This window comes from Staurois parvus, unplaced genomic scaffold, assembly GCF_062004578.1.
Source record: "Staurois parvus isolate SC_StPar_1 unplaced genomic scaffold, SC_StPar_1.0 ptg000985l, whole genome shotgun sequence".
NCBI classification, from domain to species: domain Eukaryota; kingdom Metazoa; phylum Chordata; class Amphibia; order Anura; family Ranidae; genus Staurois; species Staurois parvus.
In genome coordinates, this window is record NW_028318781.1 from 3522929 (window position 1) to 3540573 (window position 17645).

General features: G+C 38.5%; 1 protein-coding gene across 1 annotated transcript in view; it reads right to left on the bottom strand.

Moving 5' to 3' along the window:
• Positions 1–6311: 6311 nt before the first annotated feature.
• The window catches only part of APOB (apolipoprotein B), a 45828-nt gene continuing 34494 nt past the window's right edge, over positions 6312–17645 (bottom strand). Inside the window, exons 26-29 of the mRNA XM_089657357.1 lie at positions 10143–17579; positions 9771–9885; positions 9257–9440; positions 6312–8364 (exon numbers count right to left, since the gene is read on the bottom strand). Coding sequence (XP_089513483.1) covers positions 6550–8364; positions 9257–9440; positions 9771–9885; positions 10143–17579 — 9551 coding nt within the window. The 3' untranslated portion in view covers positions 6312–6549. The remainder of the gene's footprint in view (positions 8365–9256; positions 9441–9770; positions 9886–10142; positions 17580–17645) is intronic.

The following is a 17645-nucleotide window of genomic DNA, read 5'->3' on the forward strand; positions in this document are numbered from 1 at the left end:
TAGACCTACTCCTTTTGGAATTCAACACCCACCTTACAACCTGTATGACACCTGTTCAGAGACCCTTTGCATGATGGGCTATGTTCTATCTCTGATTCCATCTTTACACAGTGACAGCGCAAGTTTCTGTCATACTATATCATTAAAAAAATAGTCTGCAGCTAAAGAGGACCTGAACTGTGGAAGCTGTGTCCAAAAACAAGACAAAGAACAAAGAGCTGGTATCCATAAATGCCTCTAGGAAGATCATTTTCTTCATTACTGTCTTAGTGTGATCACCAAGTCTCCTTCCAAATTTCTCAACTAGCAGTTAGAGACAGCAATCCCCTAGCTGTATATCTCCTATATGAGATCATCTATGAGCTTCTAGACAGGGGAAATGCACTGCTATTTTTCAGGAGGCAAAGGTCAATTTTGTAGGACACTTAACTAACATGTTAATGTCTTTCCTACAACATAGAAAATCTTCAATTTTGAGTTGAGGTTCACTTTAGAGTTTATGATAGTCACAATTGCTTCTATTTTACACTGCTATTCCCCAGTCTGGATAGGCCTCATTTTTGGACTGAACGCATAATTGAATGTTCCTTATTTTGGCTGTTTGGAGTTCAGCTGAATAGCCAAACTAATAGGGTGTTCGACTTTTGCCCATCCCCAAACTAACGGCTGCTCAGAAAAATTATTTAGTTGTTTTAGCAATACAGCTAATAAATATGATATGATATTGATATATGATGACAGGGCAAATTTGGTTGTTTTGCAAGTTGGTCATTAATTGTGCAGGGAAATCTTTTGTTTGTTTGTTTATGCTGTGCATTGCCCTTCCATGTGCACCTTGCTGCATAGGCCAGTACAGTTGAGTGAATTGGGTGCAGGGACACATGGGATACCTAGGCTGCCATTGTGCTTGTGCAGGACATTATGTTCATCCCTGTGACTTTAAGGAGCAGTGGGCTACCTCCAGGTATACCTGCCCCTAATCTATCCATTCTCATATGTGCTCCTACTATGGAGGCTCTGGAACATTCGAGTTATGACAACAGTATATACAGAGGTCCCTGGGGTGGTTACTGTGGCTTATGTATATATTTACAAATGTGTGCAAACAAAACCCTCTGTTTTTAAAACAAACTGTTAGACCAGGCAAATGTGGTTGTCTTTCAGGCTGGTCGGTAAGTATGCAGGAAAATCATTTTGTTTGTTTGTTTATGCTGTGCATTGCCCTTCCATGTGCACCTTGCTGCATAGGCCGATTATATGCCTACAGCTACATAGGTGAATAAGAACTTGTATTAGGCTCCATGTACACTGCAGCTGATAAACTCACGTTTAGGAGCTTTACTGCGTTTTTTTCCAGCAGCCCCTGAACTCTGCCTAATGTTTTCCTATGTGTTCATGTACACTATGACGCTTACAGTCATTTACAGGCAGTTGAGTTTACAGTCGTTTTTTTGAACGCACCAAACATGCGGTCAGGAGCAGCTTTAATCAGCGTTTCAAATGCCAAACACTTATAAAAGCGTTTTTTAACTCTTCCATATCCAAATGCTGTCCAGAGCCTTTTTTCATCATCAGAAATGCATGCAAAGCATTTTCCATGAATTCAAATTTACCTAGCACACCAACGCAGTCAGTTCCAGGTTTTGAGTGAAGGAAAAAATGGTAGAACGTGCCGCATTATGCTCATGATGGGATCCATAGTGAATACAACAAGAAAAGACAGGTAATCTCAACACATACTGCTCTCTCTGCTCTCTCTGCTTCTGCTCTATTTCTCTCAAAATGTCTGTAATAGTTGATTTTATTTACTGTTTTTCAGTGCATTCTGGGCATTTTGGAAGGTCTCCTGAGGTTATCTTAAAAAAATGCTTATAAATGCAAATGCTCATAAACGCGATATGCAAATGCAGCTAAGCAGACACTTTTTAACCTACGTTTTCCAGCAGTCAGTTTCCATCGTTCAGAAGTGTTTTCCAAATGTCCCGTGTACATAGAGCCTTAAAGTGCCTTTACTGCCTGTTCAGAATATGTAAATACTATTGTGCATAGTTCACTTTAACTGGTCATTTCTATGCCCAACTTTTGGACATATTTTGATCTTTCTTTACTTGGTCAGCAGTGTAGGCTTTATTCACCTGTGCAGTCATAATTCTGCATAAACTTGCAGAGAGGCAGAGAAATGAGGAATAAATGGAACCCCTGTCAGATTTTAATTTTTTTTTACTGTGGTCTGATTGGGCATACTTCCCCTTACTTTCTGTCAGGACAGAAAATTTTCATCAAAAAAGAAAGGATTAGAACCTCTTGGGAAATATTACTGCCTGTGCCTTTCTGTCCCAGTGGCAACTGCTCCACTCAGTTCTTCTATCCAATTTATCCAAAAGATACAAAAAGGTTACTAGTTGGGATTTAATGAAAGTACAGTGCTGCCCCTTCGTGATGGCTGTGTTCACTGCAGAAAGGGACGTAACGATTGGCTAGGATAAACCCATTGTCTGAATTAGATGACTAGAGATGCTCAGGTATTCTAGTGTCAGGTTTCCGATACTACAGAACAGCCAAAATCTTCAATTCTTATTGGGATTTGGCATTGAAATCTGCAGGAAGGATGGTGGTGATGGATATTATTTTATTATGGAATAAGGTACAACAGAAAAGTAAAGTTAATTAAATCTCATTTTACTTAAGATTTTCATATTATTCATTGGTAAGGTACTTACCAAATGTAAAGAACCTGAGTAAGATACATAACTTTATGTACAGTATATGGATAATCCCCTCCCTCCTAGATTGTAAACTCGAAAGAGCAGGGCCCTCAATCTCCTCATGTTTTGCATTGTATTGGTATTGTTCTGTCCCCCTTTGTAATGTACAGTGCTGAGCGAACTATTGGCGCTTTATAAATACTGCATAATAATAATAGTTAGAGATGAGCGAATTTCTCAAAAATTCGATTCGGCTGATTCGGCGAATTCCAGTGTGAAATTCGATTCGATGCGAATTTCTTCGCTACGAAGATGACTTATAAAAAGGGTTTCTAGGCTTCAGAGAGCCTTTAAATTAGTGCAGAACACTGTACCTTTAATTTAAATGCCCTTGGAGATGAGGAAAGAGAAGGAGAAGGAGAAGGAGAAGGATGAGAAGAAGGAGAAGGATGAGAAGAAGGAGAAGGAGAAGGATGAGAAGAAGGAGAAGGAGAAGGATGAGAAGAAGGAGAAGGAGAAGGATGAGGAGAAGGAGAAGGATGAGAAGAAGGAGAAGGATGAGAAGAAGGAGAAGGAGAAGGATGAGAAGAAGGAGAAGGATGAGAAGAAGGAGAAGGAGAAGGATGAGAAGATGGAGAAGGAGAAGGATGAGAAGAAGGAGAAGGAGAAGGATGAGAAGAAGGAGAAGGAGAAGGATGAGAAGAAGGAGAAGGATGAGGAGAAGGAGAAGGATGAGAAGAAGGAGAAGGATGAGAAGAAGGAGAAGGATGAGAAGAAGGAGAAGGATGAGAAGAAGGAGAAGGAGAAGGATGAGAAGAAGGAGAAGGATGAGAAGAAGGAGAAGGATGAGAAGAAGGAGAAGGAGAAGGAGAAGGAAAAGCAGAAGGAGAAGGATGAGAAGAAGGAAAAGGAGAAGGATGAGAAGATGGAGAAGGAGAAGGATGAGAAGAAGGAGAAGGAGAAGGATGAGAAGAAGGAGAAGGATGAGAAGATGGAGAAGGAGAAGGATGAGAAGAAGGAGAAGGAGAAGGATGAGAAGAAGGAGAAGGAGAAGGATGAGAAGAAGGAGAAGGAGAAGGATGAGAAGAAGGAGAAGGAGAAGGATGAGAAGAAGGAGAAGGAGAAGGATGAGAAGAAGGAGAAGGATGAGAAGAAGGAGAAGGAGAAGGATGAGAAGAAGGAGAAGGAGAAGGATGAGAAGAAGGAGAAGGATGAGAAGAAGGATGAGAAGAAGGAGAAGGATGAGAAGAAGGACAGTTCTGTGACAGTTTCTGTCTATTTCTGACAGTTCTGGGACATTCACTCCATACAGCTGTTTCAACCGCTGTATGGAGGGAATGTCATGGAACTGTCAGAAATAGACTATTAATGACAGTTCTGGGACTGTCCTTCCATGCAGCGGTTGAAACATTGTATGTATTTGTTTCCATAAATGGATCCATTTATGGAAACAAATACATACAATGTTTCAACCGCTGTATGGAAGGACAGTCCCAGAACTGTCATTAATAGTCTATTTCTGACAGTTCTATGACATTCCCTCCATACAGCGGTTGAAACAGCTGTATGGAGTGAATGTCCCAGAACTGTCGGAAATAGACTATTTATGACAGTTCTGGGACTGTCCTTCCATACAGCGGTTGAAACATTGTATCTATTTTTTTCCATAAATGACATTCTGCAAATACACTTAGAGGAGCGCTGCAGATACACTTTTTGCCGGCTTGGAATTAATCTTATTTTCATCCTACTTCTTCTTCTTCATCCTCATCCTCATAAGAAGAAAAAGAAGAAGTAGGATGTAAATAAGAATAATTCCAAGCCGGCAAAAAGTGTATCTGCAGCGCTCCTCTAAGTGTATCTGCAGAATGTCATTTATGGAAACAAATAGATACAATGTTTCAACCGCTCTATGGAAGGACAGTCCCAGAACTGTCATTAATAGTCTATTTCTGACAGTTCTATGACATTCCCTCCATACAGCGGTTGAAACAGCTGTATGGAGTGAATGTCCCAGAACTGTCAGAAATAGACTATTTCTGACAGTTCTGGGACTGTCCTTCCATACAGCGGTTGAAACATTGTATGTATTTGTTTCCATAAATGGATCCATTTATGGAAACAAATACATACAATGTTTCAACCGCTGTATGGAAGGACAGTCCCAGAACTGTCATTAATAGTCTATTTCTGACAGTTCAATGACATTCCCTCCATACAGCGGTTTCCGGCAAAAAGTGTATGTGCAGAGTTCCTCTATTCTGCAGATACACTTAGAGGAGCTCTGCAGATACACTTAGAGGAGCTCTGCACATACACTTTTTGCCGGCTTGGAATTATTCTTATTTTCATCCTACTTCTTCTTCTTCTTCTTCTTCTTCTTCATCCTCATCCTCATCCTCTTCTTCTTCTTCTGAGGATGAGGATGAGGATGAAGAAGAAGAAGAAGAAGAAGAAGTAGGATGAAAATAAGATTAATTCCAAGCCGGCAAAAAGTGTATGTGCAGAGCTCCTCTAAGTGTATCTGCAGAATAGAGGAACTCTGCACATACACTTTTTGCCGGCTTGCAATTATTCTTATTTTCATCCTACTTCTTCTTCATCCTCTTCTTCTTCTTCTGAGGATGAGGATAAAGAAGAAGAAGAAGAGGAAGAAGTAGGATGAAAATAAGATTAATTCCAAACAGGCAAAAAGTGTATGTGCAGAGCTCCTCTAAGTGTATCTGCAGAATAGAGGAACTCTGCACATACACTTTTTGCCGGCTTGGAATTATTCTTATTTTCATCCTACTGCTTCTTCTTCTTCTTCATCCTCATCCTCATCCTCAGAAGAAGAGGATGAGGATGAAGAAGAAGAAGAAGAAGTAGGATGAAAAGAAGAATAATTCCAAGCCGGCAAAAAGTGTATGTGCAGAGTTCCTCTATTTCTGACAGTTCTCTCACAGCTTCTTCACATGTACAGCGGTTGAAACATCTGTATCCTAAATGGAAACTAATAGATACAAATTAGTTTACTAATTGTATCTATTAGTTTCCATTTAGGATACAGATGTTTCAACCGCTGTACATGTGAAGAAGCTGTGAGAGAACTGTCAGAAATGATGTGATGTGTTATTTAAAAAAAAAATATTTGTCTACAATCATTTTAAAGTGTATCAAAATCAAAAAACTAAAATTTAGGAGATGCAGTAGCTGCATTTATTTTCTTTTTTAAGACTATTTCTCTCTTCTATTTTCATTTTGTATTCCTGCAGAAAACACATTTCATGTCCCTGGGTGACTATGCTCATTTTTACTTTGTATCTATGAAGGGAGCCATAGTTGTCATACAGGCAAGACTTCAAAAATGGCTGTTTTTGTTCATCACTATTATATGGTGAATTGAAAGGACTAGTAGTTTACACATTAAAAATAAGGTTGTTTTTTTTCCGTTCAGCTCACCACCACATCCCAGGACTGGTAAGTTGCAATATATTACATTTTTGTTTTTAGGTTTAGATGTGCATTAGAAATGACATACAGTGATCAGTATTATAGCTCTACTCTTGAAACCTGTCAACAATAAGCACAGTTGTTTTAATTTAAAGAAAAGTCATTGAAGGCAAATGTTAGGATGCATTTTAATGTTGATTATATATGTAAAGAGAGGGAGAAAGTTAAAATGCCAGCTTATAACAAAGGTCTTTTATTAGTTCAACTTTTAGAAATAACAACAATTTATTTATTTATTTTCAATAAAAGAAACAACAATAGCTTTAAAATGTAATATAAACTGGTTGTTGTAGTTTTTTTTCAGACAAAGTAAAAACCATAATGTTCAGCCACTACAGTACATAATATCTGTTCAGTTTTTTTTCCAGTTACGGATATTTTCAATGATCTGCTGTGCACTTAATTTTCCATCTTCAAGTTGTTTCTCTATGAAGCGTTGTACTTCTTCCCATTTCTTTGAGCTTTTGTCAATGCCATCAAGGACCATGGAACGTGCAATTTCCACCCTCTTAGTTATGATGTCACTTCTCACCTGAGGAACTTCATCAAATGATTTCCAGTCAAACGGATGGGGTACATCTACTTTAATTTCTCCTTTACGTGTGGAAACATATGTTTTTATTCCCTCACTGGCTGAATTCTGCAAATTTTGCAACATCTGTGTGATAAACTCTATAAAGTCATTGTACTTTTGGATGACCTGATCAATAAGGTTATTAGCTTCAGCAAGGAATTTTTCGTAAGAACTAAGAAATTGATTGTATGCTTCATGGAGTTTGGCATTTAGGAGTTGTGAATGTTCCACAGCAGCTTTTCTGGCGGTGTTCGACCACTCACTGACTTTCTCCTCTGCCTTTAATGCAAATTCCCTGACCTGCCTCTGCCCTTTGTTTTCTGCATTGGTTGCTAGTATAATGGCTTGCTCATAGTACTCCTTCAAAAATTCTTTCATTTTGTCTGCATATTCTGAGACATCTACTCCATATTTTGATGGAAGTTCTCTCAGTGAATCAATGATGAACTTGAAAAACTGAACAACTTTCTCTTCCAGTTCGTAATATTTTACTGACCATCCCACAATATTTGGATCTAAATACTCTTCTCGCAAAGCCCTGGCGTAGATTAGAAGCTGCTTAAGTTTCTCCGAAAGTTCTTCATAAAGATTCTGGCAAAGGTTTACCAGCTGAATGGTGCTATTTTTTATTCTATCAGCAAGGTCACTAACATATTGTACATAGTTGGAGTTAACAGCATCATTGTACATCTGTAGAGTTTGATGTTTCAAATCTTGGTAGTTTCTAGACCTAAGGGCTTCAATTACTTTTTCTGATTTTTGTGACATCTCTTGAGTCAAACGTTTAAGATGTTGCAGATTTTTCTCTAGGCTGAAATTTTGGAGATCATTAAAAATCTTTTTAGTAATCTGCTGAAGTTCTTTCAGAAAGTCTTTTACAGCTATTACAACTTCTCTGCCCTCAATAACTGTGTCTGTACCAGGAATTTTGAAAGTAGTGTTATTGATTGACTGAATTAGGTCATCAAGAAGCTGCTGGATCTTCTGGATGCATGCTTCAAGTTTTGATGTTGCCCATTTCATCCCCATGGCAACCTGTTCTTCCCCGGTGTATTTCTGGTTCTGGCCTGGTAACTGAAATCTGGTGCTCTTTAAAAACTCAATAGAAGCATCAAAAATCTCTCTCATTGTAGTTTGGTAGCTTCTTATAATGGTAATTGATTTTTCATAAAGTTGAGCTCCCAGCTCACCATCACTCATGAGATATGACATGTCTGGTGGCTGTTGGTACAACTGTTGTGCTTTGTACACAACATCAGCATATTTACCACTAGCATCTCTGGCAGCTGACCGAAGCTGATATTCCATCTTGTCAATTTGATTGGCTGCAGAATAGTATGTTGAGGAAACTTTGGACTGAAGACGTTCTTTCATAAGAAGGCTAGCATCTTTCATGTCCATTCCTAGGTGCTCCTTGTGATATTTGTTGATGCAGTTGTAGACAGCATCAGACATCTTGGGCAGTCTTTCCTTCAGACCATTGAGAACATCTTGAGCAGCTTCCTCACGCCAGTTTAGTTTGTTCTGAATCCTATCTGTGTTCTTTAGAGATATCTCATTTTTCAGAATGAAGGTGTCCTTTCCAGAAGATGTCTGTAGGACATGAAAAGCATGAACAATAATCAGTGCAGAACTTGTAGGATCCAATGTACCACAATAACCAACATTTTTGCTAGAGTGATTACTGAACTGCATGCCTGATTTCCCTAAACATTATGTTGTGCATAGAGCTTAGGTATAACTAAAGGCAAAACATTTTTAGCTTTGGATAGAATGCAGAGGAATTAGAACAACTGTCATGTTTTTATTGCTGTCTGTGGTCTTGTTGGGGAGATTCACCCTCTCTATTTGTCCTGTTTTCCATGTTTACAAGAATAAAAGTGACTGCAAAATTTTGAGTTGTCAACAGACCTGGAAATAAGTGAAATCTTCCAATGGGGACACTAGTTCTGGTGATCCTGGTGACAACCAGGGATTTCCCTCATTTTGGAGGGATTTTCTCTCACTTTCTGTTTTGGCTATGAAGGGAAATCTCCCCAATGAGACACAAATAGCAAAGAAAAACCTGACAAGGGTAACAACCCTGTTTTACTCTATCCAAAATGAAAAAAAAATGCCTTTCGTTTACCACTGCTTTAACTAAAATTTTAATTTCATTACTGAAATACAGGATTAAAATTCATAAATCCTCAATCAAACCTTTTTGGTTTTGGATAGAATTGGTAAGGTTTAGAACTGCTTTTGGATGTTTTAAAACTGATATTCATGATTTCCCCCATTTACTGTCACAGTGACAATAGTTCGAGCAGGCAGAAAGTGAGGGACAATCTCTCTAACAGAGCCCCAGATAGCAGTAAAAACCCTGCAGAGGATCTAATCTTTCCACATTCCCAAAATAATAATAAAAAAAAGTTTAGGCTTGAGCTTCATTTAAAATAACATTTTCTTCTAGAAGGAAAGAAAGACTAACAGCAAGGATACTTACCAAAGAACGGCTGTAGAGCTTAATTTTGATTGTCTTTGAGTCCCTTTCCAGTTGGAGTCCCAGAGTTCCACAAGATGGAGAATATATGGTTGAGGAAATGCCATTATCATCATGCTGGTATTTTATTTGCGCATTTGTGAATGTCGGGCTAGTTATGTCTACCTGAAGATTGTGGCCTTGCATCCTAAATAGAAAATGAAAAGAAGAAATTACAAAAAAACACTGGGCTGTTGAATATGAATGTATGATAAAAATAAAACATAGGCTCTATGTAAAAGCATTATAGGAAATTACAGGGTCATTTTTGTTGCATGCAAAAGCTTCCCAGGAACCATTTCCACCATGTCCAAATGAAAGAAGAACTCTGAAAGACCCTGAGCTTGACTTTGAACTGCCCAGCAAGAGATCTAGATTTCAGAGCTTGACTGGTCAACCTAATGCTGCATTTTTCTAACCAGCTCTATTAAAAGACAAAATATATGAATGTCTGAATTAATTAAAATGTTTTGTTTACCTTAGTCCATTGAAAGAGGTTTGTTCCTTCCAAACAGCACTCAGGTCCACGTGCGAGAGACTTCCCTGTGCAACAATATTCAGTGATCTTCCATTTAAAGAACTAGCCAATGAGGCTTTAAGTAAATAAAAAAGGCAATGAATAATTAAAATTTTTAGTCCACAGTTTATTATTGCAAGAACAACACAAGTTCTGGTAATTGGCTTTTTGGCATTATTGAACAGTATAGTGTCATTTTACTGTAATTTATGTATTTTATGGTAAATACATGCATGTACATTTTTCTCAGTTGCATTTTATCCTGCATACTAATTTACGTTCACTTCAGATAAACCATTTGATGATGCCATATTGAGGTATAAAGAAACTCACCATCTAGATCAAACTCCAGGAATCTTAGTGTTGAACTGCTGGTGGCATCAATTGAAGAAACAAGACCTTCTGGGTTGTTTGCTACTTTGTTTGTCCATGTAAGATTGTATACTGGGGTTGTAAGCTGGATAGATCCAGACAAGGCCCCGAAAGCTGGGATGTAAATTCCAGCGGGAACTCTCAGATTTACTGGTGGGATCACAACTCTCTGCTCTGGGATTTGAATAGTTGGTAGGTCAATGTCTGCTATCTTGTTGAACAAACTATTGAAATCTAAGTTGTAGAAAGTTTTGGGAAGGGTATATTTGGGCAGAGTTACTTGATACTGTGGTACAGAAAGCTCAACAAAGGATATTTTAGAAGCTTCTCCTGCGGTGTACAGCACATTGATAGGGATATCAGGGAATTGGACTTCTGGAAGTGATGAAGGCAGATGGGCATCTTTTGGTAAACTAAATCCTGGGAATGTTACTGTATAGCCATCACCTAGCTTCTCAGATGAAAGAGGGTAGAAAAATCCATTCTCGCTTTTTGTGTAAATTAGTGATGTAGAAGCATTCAAGTACTGTATTTTGTCAGAGCTTGTTGTAATATCAAGTCTTAAGACATCCCACAAACTTCTCTCATACACTGGAAGGATGATTAACTTTAGGAAATCTACATGACCTTGCAGGGATCCACCAACCTCAATTCTTGCATCTATTTGGTCATTGTATAGCTTCAGATCATGAGTAGCAATAAGGGATTCTATAATGCCATGACCTTTCACACTAAGTTCTTGCTTCTCTGTATTAAGGGTTAGTGAAATGCCTTGGTTTAACGATGCAGCATCAATGAATGAATTGGGTTGGTTAATCTGGACTTGAATGTCTGCCAGCAGACTCCAAAGAGCCAACTCTAGTGTTGCCTTGCTGCTTTGCTGTCCCTTTGATGTAAAAAGTGGGGTGATCCTGAAATAGTTTTCTCCTTTATGTTCCCAAAGGGCAAATACACGGCTGGTAGACGCTTCAACAGCCAGACTCTCAGTCAAGTCCATGTTTCCAATGCTGTCTGCTCTAGATCTGGACACAAGCCTCACAGATGACCTAAGGCCATTGGAATTCAGGTAGGTGTTTGCATCATTGGTAAACATTCCATAAAACATCTGTCCAGACAAAATAGTTCCACTTATATCTCCACTTGTCTGAGTTTCCAGTGAAAAGTAAGATGTAAGTCCCTCAAGATTTAAAGAGTGATCAAGCTTTCCTTTTGCTGTGTTTCCAAATAATGCATCATTAAGGTCATATGTAAGGGATATTTTAGATACAACAGTAGGCTTTGTCTTTGTGTTGCCATTAAGTTCTTGTTTGAAGGTGCTGTTTATCAAACTTGTGTCTATTTTTGCATTTGTGATGACAGATGCTTCCATGTTTCTCTTTCCAAATGATATGGAACTTTCATGTTTTCCCTCAGCAAAGACAGACTTCAAAACTAGTCCTGTTGCCAGTTTTAGCCCTCTCTTCCTGGTGAGAGAAGTAGTTGCATCTATATTAAATTGAAGACTGTCAATAACCGAGGTAGAGGCTATGCTTACCCGAGCAGAGATGTCAGACTGATTATATATTCCAGCACTTGTGGTTAGTGAAATCACATTGGTTTTAAAGAAGAAATCATAAGTGAGGTTACCCATAGCTGGAATTAATATACTGTTCTGTCCAGTTGGTAACTTTAATTTAGGAAGGGACAGTCTGCGTAAGGAATTTGGAACATGAAGAACGGGCATTTCAAGTGAGGGTAGAACTAATTTGTAGGTTGGGATGGAGAATCCAATCACTGGAACCACAAAGCTTGGGGTGCTTATTTCTTTAGGAACCATATATCCAAAAGCTGGAAGCTCAGCAGTGAAAGAAGAAACCTCAATGTTGACCACTGGGATGGTGTAGCCTGGAATCCTAAAGGTTCTTGGAATTTTGCTCACCTGATTGTCTACTTTATACTTATCAAATTTTGTCTTAGCTTGGTTATAGGAATCTACCATGAAATTCAATGTTTTGTCCCGCCCAATTTCAAATTTTTTGCTGAAGGTCTTGATGTTTGTATTTATAGAATCAAAGAGTGTATCTAAGGGCAGAGGAATTGCATGTGTGTCTTTGTTCTTTTGGTATTGAAGCTTAATATTCAGATCAAAGTTCTGTCTGGTTGATGTCAACAAATTTTTCAGTCCAGTTCTTTCCCACAAAGAGAATTCTTGCACTGGTGGTGTTTTAAGTGAGGTATATGGGATGGTAATTTCTGGAATGGAGACTGGAATTGTGAGAAAGTCAAGGACAGCTTCTCCGTTCATTTCCAAAACAGCTCCAATATTTTCCTCATTATTTCCTAGTGAAATAGTATGAGCAATCTTGTATTGGTTGAACCTTCCACTGGTTTGCCATGACACTTGCTGAACATTAGGATTCAATGTAAAGTCATAATTGTTCATAAACTCAATCCTGCCAGTGAGCTTTAGGGGGAAACTGACTTTGAGATTCCCATTGTTAGCAGTAGACAGTTTTATTTCAAATGCCTTTACTAAAAAGGCAAAATTGTTATTTATTGTGCCAGTTGCTCGCCCTGCTAACTCTGAGTTATGATTTGCCTCTAGTTCCATTTTCATCTCACTAACCTGTGCCCTTCCTTTAACTGTCATAATGCTGTTTCCAATGTTGGGTGCATCTGCCTTTGACATCATTTCAATTGTCACATAATTTAAGAACACTGAATCATACTTGAGGCTTTGATCTAATTTTAGAAATTTGTCATTGATCTTGTTGGTTCCCAATATCTCAATGTTGCCACCTTTCAGGTTGAACTTTAGATCTGCTTGATGAGTACCTCCATCTGAGAAATCCCTGCAAGTATATTTCCAGCCTCCTTTGCCAGAAGATATAAGGGTGATGCGTCCAATGTCCACAGTTGTGTCAATATCGTTTTGAAGGTCAAGCTGACTTGTGAAGTATAGGAGTGGAATATCGAGTCTCTGGGAATATTTAGTGGTAACATCTGCTGTTATTCTCCTTTGTATTTGCACGGTAATTGAATTCTGCAACTCTGCTGAACTCTCCTCAGCTCTTAGATTAGCATTGGTTTGGATCCGTGTCTGAATGTGACTTGACATGAAAGTGATCTCACTAAAGTGATCCAATTTCACATTGCGATGAGACAATGTAACAGTTTCTTTAAAGATTAACTGTTCCAGCAAGGGAGCAGAAATTCGAGCATCAGCACCAAAAGTAAAAGCCAAAGCTTCGAACATAGATGTGGCTTCTGTTGTGAGGGATGCAATGATTTCCGGAGACTTCTCAGATACAGTAGCATTCTTGACCTCAGCTAAAGTTGCCATGTTGAAAAATGGTGAGGTCACTTTGAATGAGCTAGAAAGCTTGCCAAATGTTGGAATAGAGACAGTGTGTGGAATCTTTGGAAGCTGGAATTCAGGAATCTGTATTTCAGGAAATTTGAAATTTTCTAGATTTAGTTTGGGGATTTTGTATTCAGGAAGTTGCATACTTGGAATTTGGATTTCTGGAATGGAAAATTCAGGAAGTCCCATGTCACTCATCCTTAGATCTCTTAATAAAACATCTGGAGATGGCCACTTATAGTCACTTGAAATGATCTGATCAATTAAACGTACAATCTTAAGTTTAATTTCATTCAGATCAATAATAATTGATGGTACTTTATAGCTACTCAAAATAGTGAACTCTGGAGTAACATATCTCGTTGGAATTTCCATATCTTTTAGCTTTCTAAAATTGATCTCCACAGACTGGATTTCTAGATCAGTGAATGGCACAGTAAAGAATGGTGTCCTGAATGTTGCCTCCCTAAGAGCCCGAAGGCTAACTTCAAACGCAGGAATGCGGATAAATCCTATATTAATTTGTGGTACAACAAATCCTTCCTCTACAAAAACTTTAACCATGTCAGACCATTCTTTAATATTGTTCTCTTCAGCAAAACTGGTAATCTTGATAGATGCAAGGTTCCACTGCTCTGTTACAAACATCAAGAAGCGTCTGTAGGCCTGGCTCAGTTGTTGTAGATATTTTTTACATTCTTCTTGTATGTTCATTGAATATATTCGGTCTCTGTAATCTTCTAGATGTTCAACTGTTCTGGTCTTCCATTCATTTAGTACTGTGGAGGTCATGATATCCTCATACCACTGCATGATGTCAGCAAGTCTGGTGTCTCGTACTTGTTGAAGATATTCGGTTACCACTGCTCTTACATTATTCAAATACTGTCTTAAGGCTTCAGCCTTCTGAGGCAGTTCCAAGGCCTTCATTCTATCATTTAGCTTTTCGGTTTTGTCCTTTATCCACATGTTGGCATTATCCACAAACTTGTCATAATCAAAAGATCGCATCTTCTTAATTACAATATCAAGGTAGTAATTGATGTCCTCAATGAGCTTCTTAAAGTCATAGTCTGTCAATTGCTTCACTGTGGAATCAACAAAAGTGAGAACTTTTTTGTAATATAGTTTGATATCAATGTTATTAAGCATATCTGCTAGCTTTTTCACCGTCTCCTTGATTTTCTGCTGGTTGAGGAACTCAACAAACTTTTCTAGAATAACTTCCACTTTTTTGTCAAGTTCATAGTCGGCAACAAAGTCTTGTAGTTTGTCAACAACAGCATTTATTTTATCACCTATTTCAAATTCCTCTAACTGTGTGCTGATAAGATTTTTAATGTGTTCTATAACAACACTGAGCTTCTCAAATGGCAAAGAGTTTCTTATCTTCTCTACGTATTGGGATATGTCAATGCTTTGCAGTGTTGCTTTTATGTTTTGTGATATTTGGTCAAAATCAACTCTCTGAACATACACTTGAATTTCGTGTAAGAGTCTTTGCAACCTAGCTCTGATTTGATATTGGTTGTCTACATTCTGAATCCATTCAGCCATGCTTTGTCCTAAATCATTGATATTAAATACTTCCAGCTGCCCATGTATGTTCTGAACCATTTCAAAGATTTTCTCCCGAACTCTGTATTCAGAATCTAAAGCCTTCAGTTTGTCAAAACATGTTTGTATAAACATCTCAATTGCTCTCTTAAGCTGCTCAAAGTCATAATTCTCTCTTATGTATTTGTCCATTTCATTCAGGTAGACCTGTAGGCGGTACTGAACTGCTGTAAAGTACTCCTCAACTGCAGACTGCAGTTCCCCTGCAGTAACTTTATATTCTTTGGTTAATGTGTATATTTTATCCTTTGCTACTCTAACCTTTTCTTCCACATTCACATTTTCCACATAATTGATTACTTTCTGCACAGCGGGGTCCACCGCCCTTCTGTACCTCTGTACATATTGGTCAATATTCACTTCCTTCAATGAATTCTGTAGTGCCTGTAGAGCATTAATCAACACAGTTCTTATTTTATCAAAATACATGGACATGTTCTCGATGAATGGCAAACTGATGACATGCATGTCTTTATTCTTGTCATACTTTATGTGTCCAGAAATGCTAAACTCTTGGGGACTGTTCACAGTGTCTCTTATGTTGAATGCATCAATTAGATTGAACTGAGAAAATGGTAGACGGATCTCTTTGTCCAGGATGGAGAGGTCTGCCAACACCTGACTATTAATCTCAACTCCAATACCATCAGCATTGTTGTATGCACTAAAGTCTTGGTTGTATGTGTTTTGGTTCAGGCTGCTCTTCAGTTTTAAAGAACTTAACTGCTCTGCTGGTGTGAACAAAAGGTTGATTTTGTAGTCTAGAAGGGTCTCGTGTGTATAGCCTGTACCTAATGAATGTCTGGTGGATCCTCGGTAATTATGGACTAAGTTGAAAGAAAGAGGCTCGGCTTTTAGGATGAATTTACTGTAAAGCTGTCCTGATTGTTCTCCAAAGATCAGCAGTCTCCCATCTCCATTGGTCTGAGAGTCAATGGTAATGGTGAACGGCTCCACAACAGAACGGATCATGTTGCTGAAGCGCATAGATTTTGCTTCACAGTTTGTGTTGCTGCTAAGTGAGGCTGAGAGACCAGCAATATCAAGGGAAAATCTATGTGTGTGAGCTGTTCCTTGTATATTTGCAACAGTGTCTGTGTTCAGGCTTGCAGCCATGTTTCCAATCGAGAATCCATAGGAATGTTTTATTTCATCTTTGTTAAATGCACCTCTGACATTGCCATTGATATTTAACTTGAACAATTCAAGTTGAAGCTGAGCACCGTTGGTTAATTCCAAGGAGCCATATTGTAGTTCATTATTCAATAAAGATATCATAGTGTAGGGCTGCATCTGGAAGTCAAATCTGTGCTTGTGGAACTTGTCAGAGCTTAAGGAATTTTCAAACTTAGAGGTAAACTGTAATGTAGTGCCCACAATGCTTAAATCATTGCTGTGTTCAAGTTTCACCTGATCATATGAGCCCATTAGGTTGTTTGAGAATTTAAGTCCTTCTCGGCTAATCTTAAAGTTGAGAAGATTCTTACTGTCTAAACCAAGAATTGTAGCTTGATAGACACTACCCAAAGACAGTTCCATCATGGAAACTTTTCCATCAACAGAAATCTTGGTGCTGTGCTCTCGGTATCGTCCATTTGCCATCATTTTCATCACCGCTCCCGAACTTCCAATTCCAGCATTAAACTCATTCTCTAGCATTAAGGGTTTAAAGTTGACACTGGTTGTTGCACTGGTAGACAGACCATCTTGGCTAAGCTTTAAAGTAGCTTTGTGAGCAGCTCGGCTTTGCTGATTATTAAGGGTCACATCAGCATTTACTTCTAGACCAAGAGAATCCAGGGAGCCAGTTAGAAGAGTGTAGAACCTGTTACGCTTGTAGTTTGCCTGACATTCAGAGCGTACAGCACCCATCTGTTTTGAAATGGTGAGCTCGAGCTTGTTTAACCCAACCAGATTGTAGTAATTTCCATTTGTATCTGACTTTAAGGTCAGCTGTTTATTCCGGTAATCTAAGGACATGGTGTTAACAAGAGCTCCATCAAGCAGTTCAGTGGTTGAAGACATTGTCACCGCTTCTGTCAAGAACATTCCAGACATCTTGTTGGTGACTTTCAAGAAAGAGGAGTCAAAGTTGAAGTTGGAATCAGCTTTAGCCTGGAAAGTGTCAGTGTTAAATGTGGTGACAAGCCTTAAGTCACTGTTGGCAAACAATGATGCTAAAGTAAAACGCTCATTAGCCTCAACTTCTGATGTCAGTATGTTATTTGCTATTGATGACTTGGACGAAACAGCTCCGGAAGTATCTAATCCCAGAACACTTCTGGCCTGATATGTATAGGATCCTTTAAAGTTCTGGTTACTCTTGAAGTTGTACTGCTCGCTGAATCTCATGCTTGATTCAAGCAGGGCATGGCTTAAAGATCCCTCATAGGACAGGCTTAATGTTTTCATTGGATCATATGTTGCCAACCCGGAACCTGTAAAATAAAAAAAAAGATCACATAAATGTATGCACAATATTTTCCTTCCAAATAACAAAATCA